This window comes from Manis javanica, chromosome 15 (genome assembly GCF_040802235.1).
Source record: "Manis javanica isolate MJ-LG chromosome 15, MJ_LKY, whole genome shotgun sequence".
In the NCBI taxonomy this organism is placed as follows: domain Eukaryota; kingdom Metazoa; phylum Chordata; class Mammalia; order Pholidota; family Manidae; genus Manis; species Manis javanica.
The window spans coordinates 68,085,431-68,111,216 of record NC_133170.1 but is presented as its reverse complement, the minus strand read 5'-3'; the positions used below and the strand labels follow the sequence as shown (position 1 = coordinate 68,111,216).

Sequence of the window (25,786 nt, the reverse complement as noted above, 5' to 3'; positions counted from 1 at the left end):
CTGAGTGTCAGCTTCGGATTGGCCGACTGGGCTGCCACTCTCTCTTCCGGGGGACGTGCGGCGGGCGTGGCTACGCCTCTTACGTCCGGACGCTTGGTCTCCTTCAGAGGTGCCGTAATCGCCGCCCAGAAGGAGCGAGGGCGGCTGTGCGCGGAGCTGCTATGTTGCTGAGCTCCCCGGCAGAGCCGACCGAGACGCGCCGGTTGCGGCCATGAAGGTGAGGGACCGGTGGGGCCAGGCAGTCCCTCCTCGCCTCTCCTGTCTGGCCCAGGCACCTGAAGTGCCTTCTTTTCGCCTCAGCGGTTACCCCCCCGGCACCTTGGAGAGCTCCGCTGAGGGGCGTCCCGGGTCGGCGTCCGGGGCCTTCATCAGCCCCGGGCAGAAACCCTGGGCCCCCAGACACTTCCGACTCCTTAAGCAAGCCCCAGGAGCGGGGAGAGGCTGGAGCCCGCTGCGCTCACGCCTGTGGGCCCCCTCTGCGCTGGGATCTGTTCGCGTCCTTGGGGCCCTGAGCAGACCCTCCCTCTAGTGTCGCTTCTAGTGCCCACAGCGTGGCTGCTCCCGCCCCGAGTCCTTGAACTAACCCAACTGTCGCGAACACCACGGGACTGTCGCAGGACGGGACCTGCAGGATAAGGGGAAAAGAGTGGTGCAGGGAGTCATGAGGCTGGGGCCGACTAACAGGTTAGAAATGCCTGGGAGTGAGGCTCCCACCCTTAAGTTCTTTGGAGGCTTAGTTAACATTAGGGCCGTGACCTAGAGCGCTGGCAAACTAGATGTCTCCATCGCCGCTAGGTACGCAGCAAGTAATTTGACAGCTTGAGTTCTTCAAGGTGGGTGTGAGAGCGTGGGAGCATCACTGAGTGAGAAGTTTAAGAAGAGGGAGAGGAGGTAGATTCTGGCCTACTTTTGGGAGTTGATTCTCTCAGCTTGATCTCTGGGAGTTCTGAAGAGCAGTGTACAACAATCAATTCAGGTATCGATTCATTTGCTGAACTCAAATCAAGTGGAATGAGTCAGAAGGTGATTCTCTTTCAGACATTGGCGATTTCATTAATCTCAGTGAAGAGGTGCTTGATGTGGGTAAGGAAAATAACAGTGAACTGCTATCTTAAAATTCTACCTTCACAGAGTCTCAAAGGTTCATGGAGGAAGATTGACAGGGAGTGTCAAGTGGCTAGAGAAACTCAGCAAATACTTTGTTGAACTTTATATGTGTTAGCTGAGTAAGACTTGGAGAGTAGAAGTCACAGAAAATACAACCCCCCCCCCTTTTAGGGGTTTGCCAATCAAAAGAGAAGAGACATTCAAAAATAATCACATTATAAGGCAAGAATGTGTTGTAAGATATAAAAAAATGCAAAATTCTTAGCAAGAAAGGATATTTCTGGCTGCAGGAAGCAAGAAAGATTTTTGGAATGGGTGGCTTTTGAACTGTTAAAGTATGAGGATATGGTAAGAGCTTATTTCTATCTTCCTAGTTTAGTTAGAAAATATTGCAAATCAGAATACCTACTGACATAGCTAAAACTAGCTTTCTTTGCTGAAAACCATCTTGCTGTGTTAAGATTCAAAAGCAAAATAGGGATACATATATATGTGCATGTGCATAGGGGTGTGTGTGTGTATCTATATAGCCTCAAAGAATGTCAGTATCTTTATTAGCGCCATTAAATTCTCAGCCCATCAAGGAACTAGATATAGAAGAAGAGAAGTAGGGACAGGTCCAGTGTTGAAATTTTAATCAAGTTCATTAAGAAACAAGTGTTTTTGAATTTAAGTGGAAGATACCGCTTTCTGAGATGAAATCTTTGAAACAAAATTTGGTGGCAGTTGAAAATGTAGAGAAGATATTTTATGAAGTAAAATGCAGACCTGAGTAGACATCAGTTTGTGCAAGATGACAGTTATGTAGATACTGCTTTTCATTTGTTTTTATGGGAAGTGGATTTGCAGAATTTAGGATTGGGCTACTTAATTTTTTATTACTTTATGTTTTATATTGGAATTGTTTAATTGTGGGGTATGCTCATCTGTAGATTTCTGGGCAGTCAGTGATTCCTGATGTCATGGATTCTAATGTTCGTGAATGTTCATCTAAGCAAGAACTTTCAATGGCATTAAAATTACTTTAAAAGCTAAGCAATCGGATTAGAAAATCACATTTTCACTCAAACTCAGGAGCAGCTGATTTTAGTATATGTGTGAAATGAATATTTACTTTTTTCCTTTAATTTGTTTAGAAACTGATGTTTTGAAAAAGGTTTAAAGACTCAAGTAACTGTTTAACCTTAGAATAGCATCTAAGGGATGCTACTTACAGGGTATATAAGGGATTTAAAAAATCCAGACTGGTATCCTGTATTAACTTGACTTAATCCTCCTTCCTGTTTTTCCATATTTACATTGCTCTCATCCTTAATTGTACTAATCAAGTTCATTCTTCCAAGTCAGAATGAGTTATTAAGGAGGAAGTAATCTGTTGAATGTAATTTCCTTTCTTTTTTCCCTCTCTGAAAGGTGGGAAATAGTGTTAAAGATCAAGTATACTGTTTTAAAAAAAAGAAAACAAAACCCAAACAGGAGGAAGGTAATATTTATGATCTCCAGTACATATTACTGTAAAAATCAATCGATTTGACCAAATGTCTTGCCTAAGAAAATGTTAGTTTTAAGATCAGCATCTGTTTTTGTAGCCTGCTTAATGTCCAGATGATATGAGAGAGAGAATTTAGAATGTAGAATTTCCTTCTTTGTGATATATGGTCTGATATTTGGTCATTAAGGCACAGTTGCCTGCATATTGTATTTCAATTGAAACACTTTCAATAGAAATCCTTTCACATTTTAAGGAACATGTGTTTCTCAAGTGGCTCTGCTGAGGGTAAATATTTTTGCTAATTAACTGAACTGTTTCTTCTGCTTTGCTTTGCTTCTAGTTCTAAGTTCTGGAGGAAAGTTTAACCCAATTGCAATATAAACTTACTGTTTTATGTCACTGGTGATTTCATCTTATTTCGCACAAGGACATTGAGTTTTAGCAAAATGAAGTTGTTTGGAATTTAAAACAAATCCTGTGGTGAGTGAGTTCTCTGAAGAAGCTCTCATTGGTAGAACTGAATTCCTTCCTGGTCCTTGTAGCTTCTTAACAATATCCAAGATAATTGATGCTTTTGAATTTGAAACTTACAGCCTTATCTTTAAGATAACTCTGTAAATATTATATTTAAATTTAGAGTTATGGCAAGTATTTCTTGGGAGGTGGCATTATTATTACTGCGGTTTACCAAGTTTAATCAAAAGCAAGTGATTTAGACTGATCATTTAGTTTTCTGCTATTTTCAAACCCATCAACTTTCTGTCATTTTACCATATGGGGACCGCCTTAGTTTTTCTTATTCTTCATTCTAGCTTACCTGGTTACTATTACATTTGGTGGAATCATTAAAGGGGATCACATCCTGATGTAGTTTAGTATTCAAAATCTGTTAATTCTTTAAACTGAGCATTTTGGACATATCTTCCACCCACAGAGATTCTAAAAGCACATTAGATCACACACACAAACACAATCAATCAAAGAGAACTTAACCTTGAGGCCGTATGAAAACGCTGGCACTTTGCCAGAAAGAAGACTGGCTACTGCTCTTGAACACATTTTCTCTTGCTTTATTGACTGAAATGATGATTCAGAATGGGCTTATAGTGTGTAAATCTGAGGGATCTGAGAGAGTGCTTATAAAATTGGTGATACATTATTCTTGTGGAAATAAGCAGTTCAGCACTAGAGACTGTCAGTCCCCTCTCATGTAGATCATTAAGGCTTGTGGATAGCACTCCCCTCCTTTGTACTTCTACAGTGGGAAGGGAATTTCTAATAGGAGGGACCCTTTGACTACTTCTGCTACCAGGGAAAGAAGAACTTTGATGTTGGTAAAATTTTAGCAAAGTTGCTGAACACACTTGGCTCAGTACTTTCTCTTTCCTATGGGGGATAACAGTCTGGTCAACTAGATGGTAAGCTGCTGTTGGTCAGTTGTGCTGGTGACTGGGTGGCATATTATCAAGACCACTGGCTGCAGAGCTAAAGTCATGTTCTCCAACTGGTGTTATCAGTAGAGAAGCAAATATTTAAATTTCTATTTGTCTCTCATTTCTTAATTAGTTCCAAATTGGGAGTGAAAAATGTTGTCTTATTGGCCCCCTGAAATCTTGGTGCACTACTTGCTTTTATAGATGCTGTCACTTGAAAATTGGAATTGTTATATCAAGTAATAACAGAAAATTTGAACAGATTTGGGAGGGGAAAGTTGGGTATAGGGCACCTCAAACATTATTAGGTGAATGTCAAGGTGAAGGTTGTTAGGTAGGCAGGCCTGTGCCCTGAGGAGACAAAAGGAAGAAATTTAGGAAATTGGAACTTTTAAGGGAAAGTGCAGGAAAACAAAAACATACTAAAGGGGAGACAGGCAGATGGAGCCCAAGACTTGGGAAGACTCGTCTTCTGAGTAGATTCTTCAACTTGGAGGAGAAGAAGGACAAAGACAGCTTGAACAATAGCTGTTTTTGATGGATTTAGAAATCTTTGTCTTTCTCCCATTATTGGATATTTCACACAAGAAAACATGTAAAGGAATAAATTAGGAAATTAAAAATTGGGCCAAAAAGCAAAGAGCAAATAAAATGAAGACACCAAATTCCAGCAAAAGTTCCAGGCCAATATGTGGAAAGGAACTAATGAAAGAATCAGATTAAATTGTTAAAAACTCAGCTGAGCTTTTCTGAAAGAGTTAGGGGAAACTATAGAGCGAAAGGAAACCCTAGAGGCATGTCTCATGCCTGTGGCTTGAGGGGATGGGGGTTGGGGATGTAGACATTCATGAGGAGCACATGATTGAGGTCTTAGTTCTAGAACTCTAGAGGCACAGGCTTCAGGAGTAACCGTGGCCCCTTCAGGAAGCCGCTGAGAGTGATTATTCATCTGAAACCATGTAAGCAGGAAGAAGAAATCTCCTAGACTGAGCAGGTGTTAACCTTTAAATCTCAGCTGTACTTTTGAATCTCGTGGGGAACTTTAAAAAAATTATAATAGCCAGGCCAGGTAAGTCAAAATCTCTGGAGTAGGGACCCAGGTATCAGTATTTTTTGAGGCTTCCCTGGTGAATCCAGCCACTGTCTTACAGACCTTTCCACAGGCCTAGGCAGTTGCTTAGCAAAAGAGTGACAGCAGCCTTGGGATTAAAAGTACCTGCTCCAGAGTAGTTGGAGAGGTCAGATCACTAAAGAGTTCATCTTCATTTCAGCACTGGGTGCAGAGAGCATAGGATTTAAAGGGGAACTAGAAATTAAGTTCTTAAAAAATATGCTGAATGGGAAAGAAAGGTACTTCAAATAAAACTAGTGACCAGTGTACAACTGTTTCAAATTTCTGAACTGTCAAGAAGGCTAGAGTGTTGCAAATTTTACTGTCATGATAATAGTACACAGAGGTAGATTTGTTCTTCAGTATGATGCTAAGAGTGTCTTTTAGTGGGAGATTATTCTCTTATTGGGAGGTTTTATCCAAATTTAAGTTCATAGATCTAATGAGGCTAAAACCTAGATTTTTCAGTGTTTTCTCTTCCCCTCTGCTATGGTCTTTGGCTGAGTTGTACCAAATAATAGGTTATAGCAACATGTTTCCCTGTGATAACACTTTGGGAATTGGCTTCAGCTTTGTTTTTTAATTTTTATTTTTTAATGAGAAGCCTGAAAGAAGATAGAAGTATTCTTATTCTTATTTTCCCTTCTGGGGAATGAAGAGGAAATTCCCTTTATAGAAATATGAGGAATGGAACAAAATTGTTACCTTCCAATATTGATGTCTACAGAGATTCTACCTGTTTTCCCAAAATAAGTCTTGTGTTCCCTTCACCAGAGCTGTGAATACTTGCAGCTGGGAATTTTAATGATCATACTCATTAACATTTTTTGAAAATGTGTATCCTTCCCTTACTCTCATTGTAAGATTGATTTCTGGTAGAAATAACAAAATGTGTGACAGGGCTCTTTTAAAAGGAAGTATCATTTGAAATTTTTGGCCTGCTAGGTCACAATCTTTTTTACCTTTATCACTCTTTCTCAACAAGACACAATTTGAACTTTCTAAGTAGCATACAAAATGTAAATAATGTTACAGTGCTTTTAAAGAGGTAATGTGAAGAAACCTTTTGCACATTATTATCAGTCATGATGGTGGAACTAGATGCTGTGGAAGAAAGAAGTTCTGTCCGCAAGGAACTGGCTAGACATAACCAGGAATCAGAAGGAGGGGAGAAGCTAACACAGCTGTTTAATTGTTTAGTAGCTAAGTCAGGAAGCTGAACTTCTCAAAACCTTTCTTCTTTCAACTCCTGCAGTGAAGAAAGGTTTATGCTGATGGTACTTTCTGTATTTGCTTTGAGGTATTCCCTCCAAAAAATGTTATGTGTAAATTGAATCTTTTTAAACAACATTTTCAGTTGTTTTAAGAGCTCACTGTTTAAAGCACTGTAGATGAACCCTTTGCTGAAAGAACACTCATTTTAAAAGAACTGTTAGTAAATCTGGGTTTTCTTGCTCTTATGCTTAAAGAAACCATGGCTATATTAGTTCAGTTCTCTAGGTTCAGGGTGGGTGGGGTGGGGGGTGGGACTTTCTCCTCTCAGGAGGTAATATAAACCCCCAGACACCATAGCCCTGATGGCATCCTCTCTTGGAACACCTTTTGAGTAGCAGGAGCCCTTTCCTTTTCAATCCTCATTAAAATAACTGCTGATTGCTATAAAAAAAAAAAAAGAAACCATGGCTGTAGAATCTGAGGTATATATTTATTTAAAGGTATGAACTATTAATTACAAGTTAAATTGGCTTCTAAACACATCATTATTTCTTGAGGATTACAGCATGTGAAGCCATATAATACTTGAGTTAGTGACCCTGATACTAAAGAATGTTTGAACATTGTATTGTGGTTTCTTACTGCTTTACCCTCTTCTTTCCCTGTATTTAAGATAGCATATTACTTGTGGGTAGTAGCAAGAAGAGCATGAAGCCTTTTAATGTTGTTAAAAAAAATTTTTTTAAAGAGTATGTTGGACAAACAGCAAGACTTAGACAAAGTAAATGAGCTGTGAAATTGTCATGTGTTGCTATGTAATAAGACCTCACCTACCTGGACTTCCTTACCTACCATGTTATCTAGAGTCTAGCATTTGCTTAAGAATCAGGACAGGGAGCAAAAGCCCATTGGTTCCAAACACTGTAGCTTTCATTCTTTAAGCATGGGTGAATGCCTTGAGCCCTCACTGAAAAAAAATATTTTTATATATACTTCTAACAAACTTGGTTATCAGGTTTCTGAGTATGCAATAAAAAAGGACAGGTATTCCTAAGATTCAAGATGGCAGCGTGAGAGGAGAGGCAGAGAACTCCTCCCAAAACCACATATACTATGAAAATATAATTAATACAACTAATCCTAAAAGAGCAACAGGAAATAAGGCTGCACCAGACTGCATACACCTGGAGAACAGAGCAGACCTCACAAAAGAGGATAACGTACCAAAGCCTTGATCCGGTGGGATTCAAGCCCTTCCCCCACCCCAGCTCACTGGCTGGAGGAAGAGAAACGGAGTGGAGAGGGGTGGAAGCCTAGGGCTGCTGAACACCCAGCTCTGGAGATCTGCTTTGGGAGCAGAAACATACATTGCATGGTGCTCTGGAGATTACTGGGGTTGGAAAGCTAAGACAGGTGGAATACTTGAGAGACTGAGATTCCAGCCGTTTGTGGAGGACAGGGATCCACATCCGGCTACTCTAGGAAAAAGGAAAGGCGGGCGGTCTGAGAAGCTTCATAGCAGGGAGAGGGCTGCTGAAGAGACGGAGATTGCACGGAGCTTGCTGTGCGAGAGAAGGGATAGGTGGAAAAGGTTGTCTGGGTGCGCTCTGCCCAGCAGATTGGGAACTTTCAGGAGCTTCAAGCGCTCCATTCTCCTGGCTGGCTACTCAGCTCTGAGGCCCCCCACTGTGATACACAGTCTGCTGCACCTTGCTCCTGGCCTGCTGGCACCAGCTCGCAAACTGGCAGTCACTGCACTGGCATCAGGCCAGCCAGAGGGAGGCCCCATCTATAACAGCTTCAAATGCAAAGCACAGAGGCTTATACCTGTGTGCTCTGCCCACTGGCTCTGACACTGGACACAGGCACTGCAGCTGGGAATCAGGAAAAAGCTCTTTCCTCCCCCGAGGCATCAGTGCTGCTCCCCTGTGACCCCCAACCTTACTCCAGGGGCTGAGCAGCTCCAGAGACTAGAGCTTCTGGGCACTAGAGGGTGCCACATAGAAATGTGAAATGTCAAATGAACCTGGTTCAGACTAAAATCTCACAAACCCCAGAAAAAGGGCCAAATGAAACTAAACTCATTAATCTTCCTGAAAGAGACTTCAAAATAAAAATCATAAACATGCTCATGGAGGTACAGAAAAATATTCAAGAACTCAGGAACAAATTTAAGTTGGAGATTCAATCATTAAGAAATTCCATATCTGAAATGAAACATACAATGAAGGGATTTAAAAGCAGATTAGATGCAGTAGAAGAGATGGTAAATGGAATAGAAATTAGAGAAGAGGAATACAAAGAAGCTGAGGCACAGAGAGAAAAGAGGATCTCTAAGAATGAAAGAATATTGAGAGAACTGTGTGACCAATCCAAACAGAACAATATTTGCATTATAGGGGTTCCTGAAGAAGAAGAAGAGAGAGAGAAAGGGATAGAAAATGTCACTGAGGAGGTAATTGCTGAAAACTTCCCCAGTCTGGGCAAGGAGATAGTCTCTCAGGCCATGTAGGTGCACAGATCTCCCAACACAATGGACCCAAGGAGGACAACACCAAGACATAATTAAAATGGCAAAGATCAAGGATAGAGACAGACTTTTAAAAGCAGCTAGACAGAGAAAAAAGATCACATACAAAGGAAAACCCACAGGCTATTATCAGATTTCTCAACAGAAACCTTACAGGCCAGAAGGGAGTGGCATAATATATTTAATGCAATGAAACAGAAGGGCCTCAAACTAAAAATACTCTCCCTGGCAAGGTTATCATTTAAATTTAAAGGTGGGATTAAACAATTTTCAGATAAGCAAAAGGTGAGAGAATTTACACCTCAACAGTGTATTTTGGAGGGACTACTATAGATGAAAGTATCCCTAAGGCTAAATAGCTGTCACTAGGGGAAATAAAACCACACCAAAGTAGAATAATTAATAACTAAGCAGATGCAAAATCAAATCAGCTACCCCCAAAATCAATCAAGGGATAGACAGAGTGCAGAATATGACCTAATATATAAAGAATGGAGGAGGAAGAAAAAGGTGGATAAAAAAAGAACCTTTAGGTTGTGTTTGTAATAGCATACCAAGTGAGTTAAATTAGACTCAGCCTGTTTATAGTAAGAGAATTAGACTGATAGTAAGAGAATTACCCTTGAACCTTTGGTAACCACAAATCTGAAGCCTGCAATGGCAGTAAGTACATACCTATTGATAATCACCCTAAATGTAAATGGTCTGAATGCACCAATCAAAAGACATAGTCATTGAGTGGATAAAAACAAGACCCCAACTATATACCGCCTACAAGAGACTCACTTCAAACCCAAAGACATACACAGACTGAAAGTAAAGGGATAGAAAAAGATATTTCATGCAACTAATAGGGAGAAAAAAGCAGGAGTTGCAGTACTTGTGTCAGACAAAATAGACTTCAAAACAAAGAAAGTAACAAGAGACAAGGAAGGACATTACATTTTTATAAAGGGATCAGTCCAACAAAAGGATATAACTGTTATAAATATCTATGCACTCAACACAAGATCACCTACATATGTGAAACAAATACTAACAGAATTAAAGGGGGAAATAGAATGCAATGCATTCATTTTAGGAGACTTAACACACCACTCACTCCAAAGGACAGATCAACCAAACAGAAAATAAGTAGACAGAGGCACTGAACAACATATTAGATCAGATGGACCTAACGGACATCTACAGAACACTCCATCCAAAAGCAACAGGATACACATTCTTCTCAAGTGTACATGGAACATTTTCAAGAATAGATCATATACTAGGCCACAAAAAGAACCTCAGTAAATTCAAAAAGATTGAAATTGTACCAACCAGCTTCTCACATCACAAAGGTATGAAACTAGAAATAAATTACACAAAGAAAATGAAAAAGCCCACAAACACATAGAGGCTTAATAACATGCTCCTAAATAATCAATGGATCGATGACCAAATAAAAACAGAGATCAAGCAATATATGGAGACAAATGACAACAATATTTCAACACCATAAAATCTGTGGGATGCAGCGAAGGCCGTGCTAAGAGGGAAGTACATTGTAATACAGGCCTACCTCAGGAAAGAAGAACAATCCCAAATGAACAGTCTAAATTCACAATTAATGAAACTAGAAAAAGAAGAACAAATCAGGCCCGAAGTCAGTAGAAAGAGGAACATAATGAAGATTAGAGCACAAATAAATAAAATTGAGAAGAAAAAAACAATAGAAAGAATTAATGAAAGCAGGAGCTGGTTCTTCGAGAAAATAAGCAAAGTAGATAAACCCCTAGCCAGATTTATCAAGAAAAAAAAGAGAGTCTACATACATAAACAGAATCAGAAATGAGAAAGGAAAAATCACTATGGACATCAAAGAAATACAAAGAATTATGAAAGAATACTATGAAAAATTATATACTAACATACTGGATAATCTAGAAGAAATGGACAACTTTCTAGAAAAATACAACCTTCCAAGGCTGACCCAGGAAGAAACAGAAAATCTGAATAGACAATTACCAGCAATGAAGTTGAATTGGTAATCAAAAAACTATCTAAGAACAAAACCCCTGGATGAGATGGTTTCACTGCTGAATTTTATTCAAACATTTAGTGAAGACCTAATACCCATCCTCCTTAGTTTTGCAAAAAGTAGAAGAGGAGGGAATACTTCCAAACTCATTCTATGAGGCCAGCATCACTCTACCAAAACCAGGCAAAGACACCACAAAAAAAGAAAATTAGACCAATATCCCTGATGAACATGAATGCAAAAATACTCAACAAAATATTAGCAAACCAAATTCAAAAATAAATCAAAAAGATCATACATCATGATCAAGTGGCATTTATTCCAGAGATGCAAGGATGGTACAACATTCAAAAATTCATCATCATAAACCACATCAACAAAAAGGACAAAAACCACATGACATCTCCTTAGATGCTGAAAAAGCATTCAACAAAATTCAACATCCATTCATGATAAAATCTCTCAACAAAATGGGTATAAAAGGCAAGTACCTCAACAAAAATAAAGGCCATATATGGCAAACCCACAGCCAACATTATACCTAAAAGGGACAAGCTGAAAGTTCTTCCTTTAAGATCGGGAGCAAGACAAGGATGCCCACTCTCCTCACTTTTATTCAGCAATAGCTCTTGAGGTCCTAGCCTTGGCAATCAGACGACACAAAGAAATAAAAGGCATCCAGACTGGCAAGGAAGAAGTTAAACTGTCCCTGTTTGCAGATGACATGATATTATACATAAAAAAAAACCCTAAAGAATCCACTCTAAAACTACTAGATCTAATATCTGAATTCAGCAAAGTTGCAGGATACAAAATTAATACACAGAAATCTGTTGCATTCCTATACACTAATGATGAACTGGCAGAAAGAGAAATCAGAAAAACAATTCCATTCACAATTGCATCAAAAAGAGTAAAATACCTAGGAATAAACCTAACCAAGGAGGTGAAAGACTTATACTCTGCAAACTACAAGACACTCATGAGAGAAATTAAAGAAGATACCAATAAATGGAAACACATCCATGCTCATGGATAGGAAGAATTAATATTGTCAAAATGGCCATCCTGCCTAAAGCAATCTACAGGTTCAATGCAGTCCCTATAAAAATACCAAAAGCATTCTTCAACAAACTAGAGCAAATAGTTCTAAAATTCATATGGAACCACAAAAGACCCCGAATAGCCAAAGCTATCCTGAGAAGGAAGAATAAAGCAGGGAGGATTACATTCCTCTACTTTAAGCTCTACTACAAAGCCACAGTGATCAAGACAATTTGGTACTGCCACAAGAACAGAGCCATAGACCAATGGAACAGACTAGAGAATCTAGATATAAACCCAAGCATATTATGGTCAATTAATATACAATAAAGGAGCCATGGATATACAATGGGGAAATGACAGCCTCTTCAATAGCTGGTGTTGGCAAAAGTAGTGATTTTACAGCATCTTACTATGCAGATGGACAGTGACTGTGAAGCGGTATGTGGGGGGGACTTGGTGAAGGGGGGAATCTAGTAAACATAATGTTCGTTCTGTAATTGTAGATTAATGATACCAAAATAAAAAAATAAATTAAAAAACAAAATGGGTGGAGGATATGAACAGACAGTTCTCCAAAGAAGAAATCCAGATAGCCAACAGGCACATGAAAAGATGCTCCACATCACTAATCATCAGAGAAATGCAAATTAAAACCACAATGAGATATCACCTCACACCAGTTAGGATGGCCAACATCCAAAAGACAAACAACAACAAATGTTGGCAAGCATGTGGAGAAAGGGGAACCCTCCTGCACTGCTGGTGGGAATGTAAACTAGTTCAACCATTGTGGAAAGCAGTATGGAGATTCCTCAAAAAACTCAAAATAGAAATACCATTTGACCCAGGAATTCCACTCCTAGTAATTTACCCTAAGAATGCAGTTTCCTAGTTTCAAAAAGACGTATGCACCCTTATGTTTATTGTAACACTATTTACAATAGTCAAGAAATGGAAGTAACCTAAGTGTCCATCAGTAGATGAATGGATAAAGAAGATGTGGTACATATACACAATGGAATATTATTCAACCATAAGAAGAAAACAAATCCTACCATTTGCAACAACATGGGTGGAGCTAGAGGGTATTATGCTCAGTGAAATAAGCCAGGAGGAGAAACACAAGTACTAAATGATTTCATTCATCTGTGGAGCATAAGAACAAAGCAAAAACTGAAGGAACAAAACAGCAGCAGACTCACAGAACCCAAGAATGGACTAACAGTTACTAAAGGGAAAAGGAGTGTGGGGGGCAGGTGGGAAGGGAGGGAGAAGGGGAATAAGGGGCATTACGATTAGCACACATAATGTAGGGGGGGCCACGGGGAAGACACTATAGCATAGGGAAGACAAGTAGTGGCTCTATAGCATCTTACTTCACTGATGGACAACGACTGTAATGGGGTATGTGGTGGGGACTTGATAATGGGGGGTATCTAGTAAACACGATGTTGCTCATATAATTGTATATTAATGGTAACAAAATTTTAAAAAATTAAGTGTAAAAGAAAAAGGACAGGTACTCTGGGTGTAGGTGTTGTGAAAGTAGTGGTGTCTTACAGGAAGGGAAGAGAGAAAAGTATGAAAGGCAATATATTAGTTTCAGGCCATTTAGTGGAATGGCAAATAGCCCTGCACCTTGGGGGAGGCCATTATGTTTATCATATCATCAGAAATTGTATTTATTATTTTCAGTTTGAAAAGGTAGGGTAACTGCCTTTAAAAAAATATCTTAACATTAAATTAATATATTCTTTATAAAGAATTTGGAAAGTAAGAAAAACTCAAGAAAATAGTTACATGAAAAACCTAGATAGTGCTTCAGTTGGCATTTTGATATTTTCCCAGTCATTTTTTAAACTTTTAAAAAACTATATGTCATAGTTTATTACACCCAGCTATTAATGATAGAAATGTAAAAATTAAATAGTTTGAATTTATATTCTTTCTGCTAAATTGTAACTGGGAGAATCCAGCTCAGCCTATATATCTGTGCTGTCTAGTACAGTAAACACCAGTCTAAGGTTGGTGTGCTTAGTTAAATTTGACAGAATACAGCGTGCTCAGTTTAATTTGAACTTCAGATAAATATCAGTTGTTTTAGTGTAAGCATATCCCAAATATTGCACAGCATGTACTTCTATTGAGTCTTTTTCCATGCATGTGCCTATGTATCTCCATGTATATGTGTGTGTGTGTGGTGGTGGTTTCTTTTTTTTTTTAAACAAAACTGGATTCATGATGTATCTTTTCTTTTTGTATAACACTATATCATGAGTATCCCAATGCCATATATTCTTTGGCAAAAACCAGAAAATTATCTTTCCAAATAGCTTAATATTTTGATGCTTAAAAGAATAATCTCTTTAAAACTACAGTGAGATCACCTCCCATCTGTTACAATAGCTATCAAAAAGACAGTAAGTATGGGAGAGGATGTGGAGAAAAGTGAACCCTTCTACACAGTTGATGGGAATGTAAACTGGTGCAGTCACTATGGAAAATAGTATGGAGATTGCTTAAAAAATTACAAATAGAACTACTATATGGTCCAGCTATTCCACTTCTGGATATTCAAAGAATATGGAAATACCAGTTTGAAAAGATACGTGCACCCCATGTTCATTGCAGTAGCCAAGATATGGAAACAACCTAAATGCCCATCAGTGGATGAATGAAGATGATGTATAGCTATATACAATAAAATACTCAGCCGTAAAGAAGAAGGAAATCTTGCCATTTGTGACAACTTGGATGGACCTTCAGGGTATTACACTCAATGAAGTAAGTCAGAAGGAGAAAGACAAATACCATATGATTTCAATTATATGTGGAATCTAAAAAACAAACAAAACAAAAACTCATAGATACAGAGAACAGATTGGCGGTTACCGTAGGGAAAGAGGGTTGTATCACAATTGTATAATGATGAATCGTAACTAGGCTTATGGTGATCGGTTTGTAGTGTATACAAGTATGTATGTTGTACATCTGAAACATACGATATTTAAGCTAATTTTACCTTTAAAAAAAAATCAAAGTTATATAAGGCAAATAAACCTCTGAGAATGGCATTTCCTGCAGTTTGCAGAGAGGTTCCACTTGGCTTAACTGTGGTCTCTACATGTGTTTCTTTTCAGGCGGGTGCCACTTCTATGTGGGCTTCATGCTGTGGGCTGCTGAATGAAGTCATGGGAACCGGAGCTGTCAGGGGCCAGCAGTCAGGATTTGCAGGAGGCACCAGTCCATTCAGATTTACAACAAACTCTGATTTTTCCACTTACCCACCAGTACCTACAGAAGGGCCTAATATAGTCTGCAAAGCCTGTGGACTTTCATTTTCAGTGTTTAGAAAGAAGGTGAGTTGCATGAACTGTTACATACATGTATCATAATTCTTGTTTGTATGTTATTTTGAATACTAATCTTCATTTCTTTTTATAAAAATGGCAAAAAGTCGTATTCACCATTTCACATTTAGAAAAGTACTCAGTTGAAGGGACTGAACTGCTGCTCAGGTTTTCTGACTAGACGGTGTTCTCATGTTGCTTAGGCCTTTCTCCTGAACTCTGTATGCTTTGATTCTTCCTTAGGATGCTTATGTCCTGAAGCAGCAGATTTAATTAATCTGCAGTTTTGTTCAGAGATGATTTACTGTAACTGATCTTGAGTTTAAAAAATGTATCCCTAGCCCATTTTCTCAACTCAAATGAAGAAATGAGTGTATTAGGATAACTACTGTTTGGAGATTGAACATAAAACACTTGGGCTAAAACAGTTATTTTCTGTAAGATAGTCATTCTTCCTGAGAACCATCATATTGCTAGGCCATCTCAGTCTTTGATCATCAATTCAGTCCTTTGAGATACTTAAGGAACAAGGTGTTAGCTTGTGGGAACTACACAGAAATGACCACATCTTCTTTAAGCTTTGCTAGTGGAATGGCTTTAATTGTGATTAAGGCTCAACATGGTATAGGTTACTGTATTATGGGGTCCTTTATGTACTTGGGTTTACCTTGAGAGATAGCTGCCCTTTTCTTTCCCTCTCTCTTATGTTTTTTACCCTCTTCTCTTCAAATGGTGAAATTGTTCACATAGAAAAGAGCAGAAAGAGAATTTGTGGTTGTGCTTTCTGCTCCATATGGTTTAAGTCAGCTCTGTTCTGCTAATTACATGTTTGCACCAAGGGGAGGAAAGGTTTTAATTCATTAACACAGGAGTGTGTTTTTCTTAAAGGGCTGTATTTGAACTTATGTGAATCCAAACTGCCTCAGCAGTGACTGTTCTAATTTTCATGACTTTTGGAATATGAAAACACCTGTAAGAATAGTCTGGTGCCACCAGGGACTTCATAAGAATTAAAATTGAATCTTAATAGAAGGCGAAAAGAAAACTAGTGCTTTCACAATGGTTTATATCTAGTGCTCATTAAATGCTTATTTTCTGTTTCTTCAGCATGTATGTTGTGACTGCAAGAAGGATTTTTGCTCTGTTTGTTCAGTCTTACAAGAAAACCTCCGAAGATGTTCTACTTGTCAATTATTACAAGAGACAGCCTTTCAGCGCCCTCAGTTAATGCGACTGAAGGTGAAGGATCTACGGCAGTATCTCATTCTTAGAAACATACCTACTGATACCTGTCGAGAGAAGGAAGACCTGGTTGATCTAGTACTTTGCCATCATGGGCTAGGCTCTGATGATAACCTGGACACAAGCAGTCTGAATTCCTCAAGGTCCCAGACTTCTAACTTTTCTACACATTCCTTTTTTTCAAACTATACAGCCCCCTCTGCTACCCTGTCTTCGTTTCAGGGAGATTTTATGGGTGGTGACCGGACCTTAGGATCTGGAGCACTGGCACAGGTATGAGGGTATCATAACCTCAAGGGCCTTGTACATCTGTGCTCGGCCCTATCTGGTGGGGCCTTTAGGGCTTGATGACTGCAAGAGCAGAGGTTTCCATGCTGCTGAATTCTGTGCTTGCAGGCTCTCCTGATGTGAGTCTCTGAGCTTAGGTGCTAGGTGGCCTCAAAGTCAGCTGTCTGAAGGGCCTAAAAATAGCTCATTAATCTCTAGACCTTAGTTAACCTCAGTTTCCCTACCTTATATAGTTTAAATACTAACTGTTGAAATGGCGGAAAAGTAGTGTATAAATATTTGCAAGACTCTTTGTGTGTCAGTGACACACAATGGAAGCAATAATGTAAGTAATCTAATTCCAGGTGCCTTACTACACTAAAATAGTTCTGATTTAGATAATGGTAAAGAGCTATCTGGGTTAGTGAAATACTGTGGCTATTTACTAATTTCAAAGCGATGCCAGTACAGAATATTGTCCCAGTTAAAGTCCTTGGGCATCCTGATTGAATAACATGCAAGGACTAGTAATTAATATTCAAATTGTATAGGTGAATGATTCTAAAATACTGAAATAATTGTTTAAAACAGTTCTCTCCACATTTAATTTTCTTCCTTGAAGGAAAGGTGTTTAAAAACAGAGGGAAATTTGGTCCAGTTGCCTTCTAAATAATACTCATAAATTAGGTAAGTCCAAGCTATTATTTCCCCAAATGAGAAATAAGAGCTGGCATAATTAGGATGCAAACATGAGACACATTTTGCCTTTTGTGTTACTTTTGGGTATATGTCACCACTTGGGAGGTGTGGGTCTTTGGTTGCTACAGTAATGTGTTTGTGAACCAGTGGATGGAATATTAAAAATTTTTAACTGACCTAGACTATTACAGAACTATAGTCAAAATAAAGTCAAAAGAGAAAGAAATATGAAAGAAGGTACATAGCTCAAGTAGAAGGGATTCTATTCTTCCTAAAGAAGAGTACCTCTGATTATTAAAAGAATTTCTGAAAACTAGAACTAGCATCAGCCATCAATGAATAGGTCTAGAAAGCACTCTTTGGAATTAGAATGTCTGAGTATATACACACATAAACAGAATCAGAAATAAGAAAGGAAAAATCACTATGGACATCACAGAAATACAAAGAATTATGAGAGAATACTATGAAAAATTATATGCTAACAAACTGGGTAATCTAGAAGAAATGGACAACTTTCTAGAGAAATACAACCTTCCAAGGCTGACCCAGGAAGAAACAAAAAATCTGAATAGACCAATCACCAGCAAGGAAACTGAATTGGTAATCAAAAAACTACCTAAGAACAAAACCCCTGGACAAGATGGTTTCACTGCTGAATTTTATCAAACATTTAGTGAAGACCTAATACCCATCCTCCTTAAAAGTTTTCCAAAAAGTAGAAGAGGAGGGAATACTCCCAAACTCATTCTACGAGGCCAGCATCACTCTATTACCAAAACAGGCAAAGACATCACAAAAAAAGAAAATTACAGACCCATATCCATGATGAACATAGATGCAAAAATACTCAACAAAAGATCAGCAAACCAAACTCAAAAATACATAAAAAAATCATCCATTATGATCAAGTAAGATTTATTCCAGGTGTGCAAGGATGGTAACATATTTGAAAATCCATCATCATCATCCACATCAACAAAAAGGACAAAAACCACATGATCATCTCCATAGATGCCGAAAAAGCATTCAACAAAATTCAACATCCATTCATGATAAAAACTCTCAACAAAATGGGTATAGAGAGCAAGTATGTCAAAATAATAAAAGCCATATATGACAGATCCACAGCCAACATTATACTTAACACAGAGAAGCTGAAAGCTTTTTCTTTAAGATGGGAACAAGACAAGGATGCCCACTCTCCCCACTATTATTCAACAAAGTTCTTGAGGTCCTACCCTTGGCAATCAGACAACACAAAGAAATAAAAGGCATCCAGATTGGCAAGGAAGAAGTTAAACTGTCCCTGTTTGCAGATGACATGATACTATACATAAAAAACCCTAAAGATTCCACTCTAAAACTACTAGATCTAATATCTGAATTCAGCAAAGTTGCAGGATACAAAATTAATACACAGAAATCTGTTGCATTCCTATACACGAATGATGAACTAGCAGAAAGAGAAATCAGCAGAAAGAGAAAACAATTCCATTCACAGTTGCATCAAAAAGAATAAAATACCTAGGAATAAACCTAACCAAGGAGGTGAAAGACCTATACTCTGCAAACTACAAGACACTCATGAGAGAAATTAAAGAAGATACCATTAAATGGAAACACACCCCATGCTCATGGATAGGAAGAATTAATATTGTCAAAATGGCCATCCTGCCTAAAGCAATCTACAGGTTCAATGCAGTCCCTATAAAAATACCAAAAGCATTCTTCAACAAACTAGAGCAAATAGTTCTAAAATCATATGGAACCACAAAAGACCCCAAATAGCCAAAGCAATTCTGAGAAGGAAGAACAAAGCAGGGAGGATTATGTTCCCCAACTTCAAGCTCTACTACAAAGCCACAGTGATCAAGACAATTTGGTACTGCCACAAGAACAGACCCATAGACCAATGGAACAGATTAGAGGGCCCAGATATAAACCCAAGCATATATGGTCAATTAATATATGATAAAGGAGCCATGGATATACAGTGGGGAAACGACAGCCTCTTCAACAGCTGGTCTTGGCAAAACTGGACAGCTACAGGTAAGAGAATGAAACTGGATTATTGTCTAACCCCATACACAAAAGTAAACTCAAAATGGATCAAAGACCTGAATGTAAGTCATGAAACTATAAAACTTAGAAGAAAACATAGGCAAAAATCTCTTGAATATAAACATGAGCAACTTTTTCCTGAATGCATCTCCTCGGGCAAGGGAAACAAAATAAAAAATGAACAAATGGTACTACATTATGCTGAAAAGCTTCTGTACAGCAAGGGACACCACTGGCAGAACAAAAAGGCATCCTACAGTATGGAGAATATATTTGTAAATGACATATCTGACAAGGGGTTAACATCCAAAATAGATAAAGAACTCACATGCCTCAACACCCAAAAAGCAAGTAACCCTATTAAAAAATGGGTGGAGGATATGAACAGACAATTCTCCAAAGAAGAAATTCAGATTTCTTCTAGACTAGTAATTAATATTAGTCACATGAAAAGATGCTCCACATTGCTAATTATCAGGGAAATGCAAGTTAAAACCATAATGAGATAACACCACACACCAGTTAGGATGGCCAACATAGAAAATACTAGGAACAACAAATGCTGGGGAGGTTGTGGAGAAAGGGGAACCCTCCTACACTGCTGGTGGGAATGTAAATCTGTTCAACCATTGTGGAAAGCAGTATGGGGTTTCCTCAAAAAACTTAAATTAGAAATACCACTTGACCCAGGAATTCCACTACTAGGAATTTACCCTAAGAATACAGTTTTCTCAGTTTCAAAAAGACATATGCCCCCCTATGTTTATCGCAGCACTATTTACAATAGCCAAGAAATGGAAGCAACCTAAGTGTCCATCAGATGAATGGATAAAGAAGATGTGGTACATATACACAATAGAATATTATTCAGCCATAAGAAAACAAACCCTACCATTTGTAACAACATGGATGGAGCTAGAGGGTATTATGCCCAGTGAAACAAGCCAGGTGGAGAAAAACAAGTATCAAATGATTTCATTCATCTGCAGAGTATAAGAACAAAGCAAAAACTGAAGGAACAAAACAGCAGCAGACTCACAGAACCCAAGAATGGACTAACAGTTACCAAAGGGAAAGGGACTGGGGAGGATGGGTGGGAAGGGAGGGATAAGGGGAAAAAGGGGCATTACAGTTAGCACACGTAACATAGGAGGGGCCACGGGGAAGGCACTATAGCATAGAGAAGACAAGTAGTGGCTCTATAGCATCTTACTACACTTATGGACAGTGACTGTAATGGGGTATGTGGTGGAGACTTGATAATGGGGGGAACCTAGTAACCACAGTGTTGCTCATGTGATTGTATATTAATGATACCAAAATAAAAAAAAGAAGTCTGAGTAGGACTGAGATGTTTCAAGTTGAATGCCTGTGACACTTGGGCTGATCTTACTTTAGTCTCTATCTGTATCTTAGAGGCTCCAGTTAAACCAGCCATATGCAGGTCTTGATAACACCATGCAATTCTATATGCTTACAACTTTGACATTTCCATGATGGGATTTTCCTCAGGGAGGTAATACTCTGGTTAGGTTCTACAAATTCACACACACATAGGAATTTGACTTTTGGGATACCATCAAGGGAGGTAAGTTTATGAAGTTAGGGCCCAACTCTTCAGGAGGGGCAGTGGGATTCGAGATCCAAGAGGTCATGTTTTGGGTATTGGGTATTGGGATCATCCTTGGAGAGGGACTGTGGAAAGGCTTTCTCTATAGTAATAAATGTGGGTTGATACTGTTAGGAAAATAGGATTCCTGACCTAATCAGATCATTATATTTGTAGGAGCAAAGTGATAGAGCCTCAGCAAACACAGATGATGAGGAGGAGGAGGAGGAGGATGACGATGACGATGGAGAAGAACACTTGGAGGCGCGGGTGAGTTCTCCTATGAAATTTGGTTTCCCTGACATGTCAACTTGCCAGGCAGGGAAAATGCCCGTGTGGACTTCTGCTAGATTAGCACAGAATGTTTCTTCTGGTTTGAATGTAGCATAATACATATAAAACATTTCAAGGACTGAGTTGAAGCCTGGGAAGAATATGCAGGGCCAGTAATGACTATTGGGTGAGGGGAGCATGCCGTTTTCCTTGCTGTGGGGGGTCTAGGTTTGCTCAGAGATAACAGCACTCTGTGATTCCAGACACCTGGCCTCTCTAAGAGAGTGAGAGCTTCACTGTCTGACCTGTCCAGCCTTGACGATGTGGAAGGGATGAGTGTGCGCCAACTGAAGGAAATCCTGGCTAGGAATTTTGTCAACTATTCTGGTTGTTGTGAAAAATGGGAGCTCGTAGAGAGAGTAAACCGGTTATACAAAGAGAATGAAGAAAACCAGAAGTCATGTAGGTTCATTTTTTTTTTTCATCTATACTATCCTTAAGCTTTTAAAAACTGGGCTGTTCCTGTCACAAGGCAAATTTATTTTTGAGAAAACTATATCCTTTTATTGTGAATTTGTTACATACACCTGGTTATAGATTTGTGAAGTAGTAAGTTCCTTATGGGGTCTTCACTCTGAGACCACCAGTGGGAGACTCCCACCCTCCATTGCCAAGTGAGTTAGGCAGTCATTTGTTCAGTCTGCTTTTTCTTGGTATCATTTGTTAGAACTCTGTTGAAATGCCTTGTCTCTATAAAAATGTTTTCTTACTAACCCCTCTGACAGGCCAATGCTTTGATTATCTCAATTTTGGCTTTTAAATCCTAACAGTGGGGAAAAAAATTCCCTAGAGCCAAGATGTTAAGTAGTTCTTAGCAACAAGTATTAGTAGGTTTCTGCGTTAAGTCAAGAAAAGCTGAGGTTATGAACTTTTGAACTATTTATTGATGAAGTGTGGAACAGAAATCCTCAGCTGGTAACGGCCAAACCACAGAGCATTTATAAGCAAGAAAAAAGAATTCAGTGGTGTTCAGACTGACAAATAGTATGTTCCTATCTAGACTTACACAGTCTTCCCATCATCAACTTTTATCATCTGGAGTGTTTTCTTAAGCTAGTTATAAAAATGCAGTGTTTACTGATAAAACAGGTTTATGCCCAGCATATGAAGGAAGTATTTTGGCTTGCCTGTTTCTAAGACAATGCCACAATGGTAGGTACACATCTTATTCCTTAGAGCCTTCAGAGATCCCAGGCTGTGGCTGAGAAATGGTATTCTGGCAGTGGAGAAATCCTTTTACTTAGTAAATGTAAATGCCAACTGTACAGTGCACGCCGGTAGTGCACAGCCATTTCCACCCTCAGGAGCATATGGTAGAGGAGGCACCACATGCGTGATTGCCAGAGTGCTTTTTTCAGTTAACTTGCTGCTTAATCCCAGGTCCAATCTCCAGGCTTGTGCAATACACGTTTTGAGCACAGCTGGAATCTTTCCTGTTTTACTGGCTGCAGCCACTTATGCCAATTCACTCCAATAACCTTATATAATAGCCTTGATAAACTCTGGCTTGTCTGCTTTATGCTCAGAAGTGTAAGAGTTGGAAAGAACCTTCCTTGAGGAAATGAGACCAAGGCCCAGACTCAGATTTGCTCTTGTCTGTCATCTTAAACCCCTTGGCTCATCTGTCATCTTAAACCATGAATCCACTCTCCCCAGTAGGGGCATGGGCTGTGAATTAAGATCCCAGATTACAAGAATCTCTTGATTTTCTCAGAACCTAAATCTGGGCCACAAGAGCCAGGATGGCTTTTCCCTTTGAGTTAAACTTCAACAGTACCAGGGGAGCCAGGAACACAGATGGCTCAAGATGCTTCTAAGACTAGTGGGAGTGCCTTCCCCAGCTATAGGTTACTTGATGTACAGCTCTTCATAACTTTTCCCTCAGTGTAGCTATAAAGCTCCCTTTCTACTGAGATACGAGGTTTTGGAGGTGGTAACTTTCCCAGGGCCACACAGTTGGGCTGGAGATTGCCAACCGTCTGTGAGGCCCGCCCAGGGTTTCTTCATTTTTATTTACATTAGTAATCCATCCTTATCACAAAAACCTTCTATTACAATAGAGATATGAAATATATTAAGTAGCTGCCACTTGTTGGGTACTTCATAAACTGGCCCTAAGCTAAACATTTCTCATTTATTTTTCACAAAACTGAACTGTAGGCATTATTATTGCTTTTTCTAATGGAGGAACTTAAGTGCAGAGAAGTTAGATTATTTCTCTTAAAGCACTGGGTTCATTCCGGGCCTGCCCTGGTCACCCAGCAGATGGCTACTCCACCAGGCAGCCATGCCTGCAGCCCCAGTTCTCTGTTCCCTTTCAGATGGTGAGCGGCTGCAGCTGCAGGATGAGGAAGATGACAGCCTGTGCCGTATCTGCATGGACGCCGTCATTGACTGTGTCCTGCTCGAGTGTGGGCACATGGTCACCTGTACCAAGTGTGGCAAGCGCATGAGTGAGTGTCCCATCTGCCGGCAGTATGTGGTACGTGCTGTGCATGTGTTCAAGTCCTGAAACTGAGGCTCTCCCTGACAAGACACTTGCCCCCAGGACTGGAAACTGACTGTTCCAAGGCTTAAACTATTATTAAAGTAATCTTCACTTCTAACCGGAGACAGAGTCACCCTTAGTTGCGGCAACATTGGTCCTGTCAGCCTGTGGACAATGCTGTTTCCGAGTTTCTGTCAGGCTTCTTCACACATCCAAGATCACTAATTGCTGAAGTCAGACTGCTTACAGTATCAGCTACTGCTCTCTTTGGAGAATGTTTATTCTGTTCTCTTATTTCTCCTCCATCCTATTTTTAACTTAAACTACTCAGATGTTTGAAACTTCTGTTCTCTTTGGATGAGATCACTGTCCACAAGTGAATGTCCACTTCATTAGTCATGTATATTTTAAATGCTACTATTTGATGAATGTAAGTTTCCACACTGTTGCTATTTCTGCATTAAACAAATTTGGAAACAACTGACATTCTGTAGTCAACTGCCAGGGCCTTAGACTAAACATGTCCGTTTCATATACTGCTTTTTATAGCAATGGCTGCATCTAGCTTCTTTAACTAGGTAAGTGTGTTAAATTCTTTGTTACTGTGGAATCAGTTTACACCATTTTTGTATAGTGAAAATGTATTTTTCAGTGCTACTGGCTAGCTAACTTAAACTTTAGGAATAAAATTAGATTTAAAAAAATGCTTTTCTTTACATTGTTCTGGTCAGTTCCTAATTCACTTGGATATGGCATGAATGGATGTCCATGTCTGGTGTAGCACCTGCTTTACAAGCGGTGGGAGCACCTTCAAAGATGTAGCAATCTACGTTTGCCAACCAGTGAGGTTAACTTCTGATTTGCTATTTACTGTGTCCAGGTGTTATGCATGGTACCTCTTAGTTATGCCCAGCATTCTGAAATAATAGATATTGGGGAACCCAAACTCTGACAAGTTAAAGAACTCGTCTAAAATCTCAGTTAAAAAGTGGACACATCATAATTTGACCTACTTTTGATGCCAATGTTTTATTTTCTTAATTCTTCCAATATCACACAGCAAATGAGAAACCCAGGACATTAGCTTATGCAGAAAGGTTCTTAGGACATGAATGATCTGAAATCTTTTCTCCTTTAGGTCTAACTCTAATCAGGGTGGATCCACAGTTGGATTCATTCCCACCGATAGCAGGCAGGTATATTTTTAAGAAATGCCAGATTTCTCAGCAGAGTCCTGTTGGGTTTTATCTTTTGACTCTGTCACATCTTTGGATGCTCAGGATCCATGAGTCAATCAACAAACCTGAAAATTACAGCAAGGGAGGCAGATTGTCCCTGTGCTTACATCAGGAAGTTTGGCTAGTTGTAAGAAAAAAGTCTTTCTACCTTTTCTGGTTTTGAGGGTCAGAGCGTGTATATCAAGGTCTCATATTTTCAAGTACCCTTTTTCCCATTTGCCTGCAGAGCCCAGGGTGGGTGTTGGCCACTATTTTCAGTAACCACCCTGAACTGACAGCTCCCTACAGAAGCAGTAAAAGCTCAGCCCCTGCTTGAAGCTTTAGGAGCACTTACCTTGTCTGTCCTTCTCATGACACACTGAATGCTAAGAATTCAACTTTCCCCACAAATTGCTAATTTGGTGGAAGAAAGTCTTCAAATCCAGCCAACAGGTGATAGAAAACACTAAAATTGAAGCTGAGCAGCAGGTGCTGGTTCATATAAAGTAAAATAAGAAAATTGAGATTTACTTGTATACAGTCTCAGCTTCAAACAACTTAT

General features: G+C 39.2%; 1 protein-coding gene across 3 annotated transcripts; it reads left to right on the top strand.

Annotated features, from left to right (window-relative positions):
* The first annotated feature begins 75 nt into the window (after positions 1–75).
* Positions 76–24,526, top strand: RNF34 (ring finger protein 34). 3 transcript variants are annotated; one of them, XM_017649371.3, is made up of 6 exons: positions 76–217; positions 15,096–15,314; positions 16,413–16,820; positions 21,364–21,456; positions 21,723–21,921; positions 23,841–24,526. In XM_017649371.3, the coding sequence occupies exons 1-6, from the start codon at positions 212–214 to the stop codon at positions 24,029–24,031; spliced, it is 1,116 nt and encodes a 371-aa protein (XP_017504860.2). In that variant the 5' UTR covers positions 76–211; the 3' UTR covers positions 24,032–24,526. The 3 variants fall into 3 exon arrangements, with proteins under 3 accessions (XP_017504860.2, XP_073079058.1, XP_036870000.1); XM_073222957.1 differs by lacking the exon at positions 76–217 and adding an exon at positions 823–976; XM_037014105.2 differs by lacking the exon at positions 76–217 and adding an exon at positions 14,603–14,739.
* Positions 24,527–25,786: the final 1,260 nt, after the last annotated feature.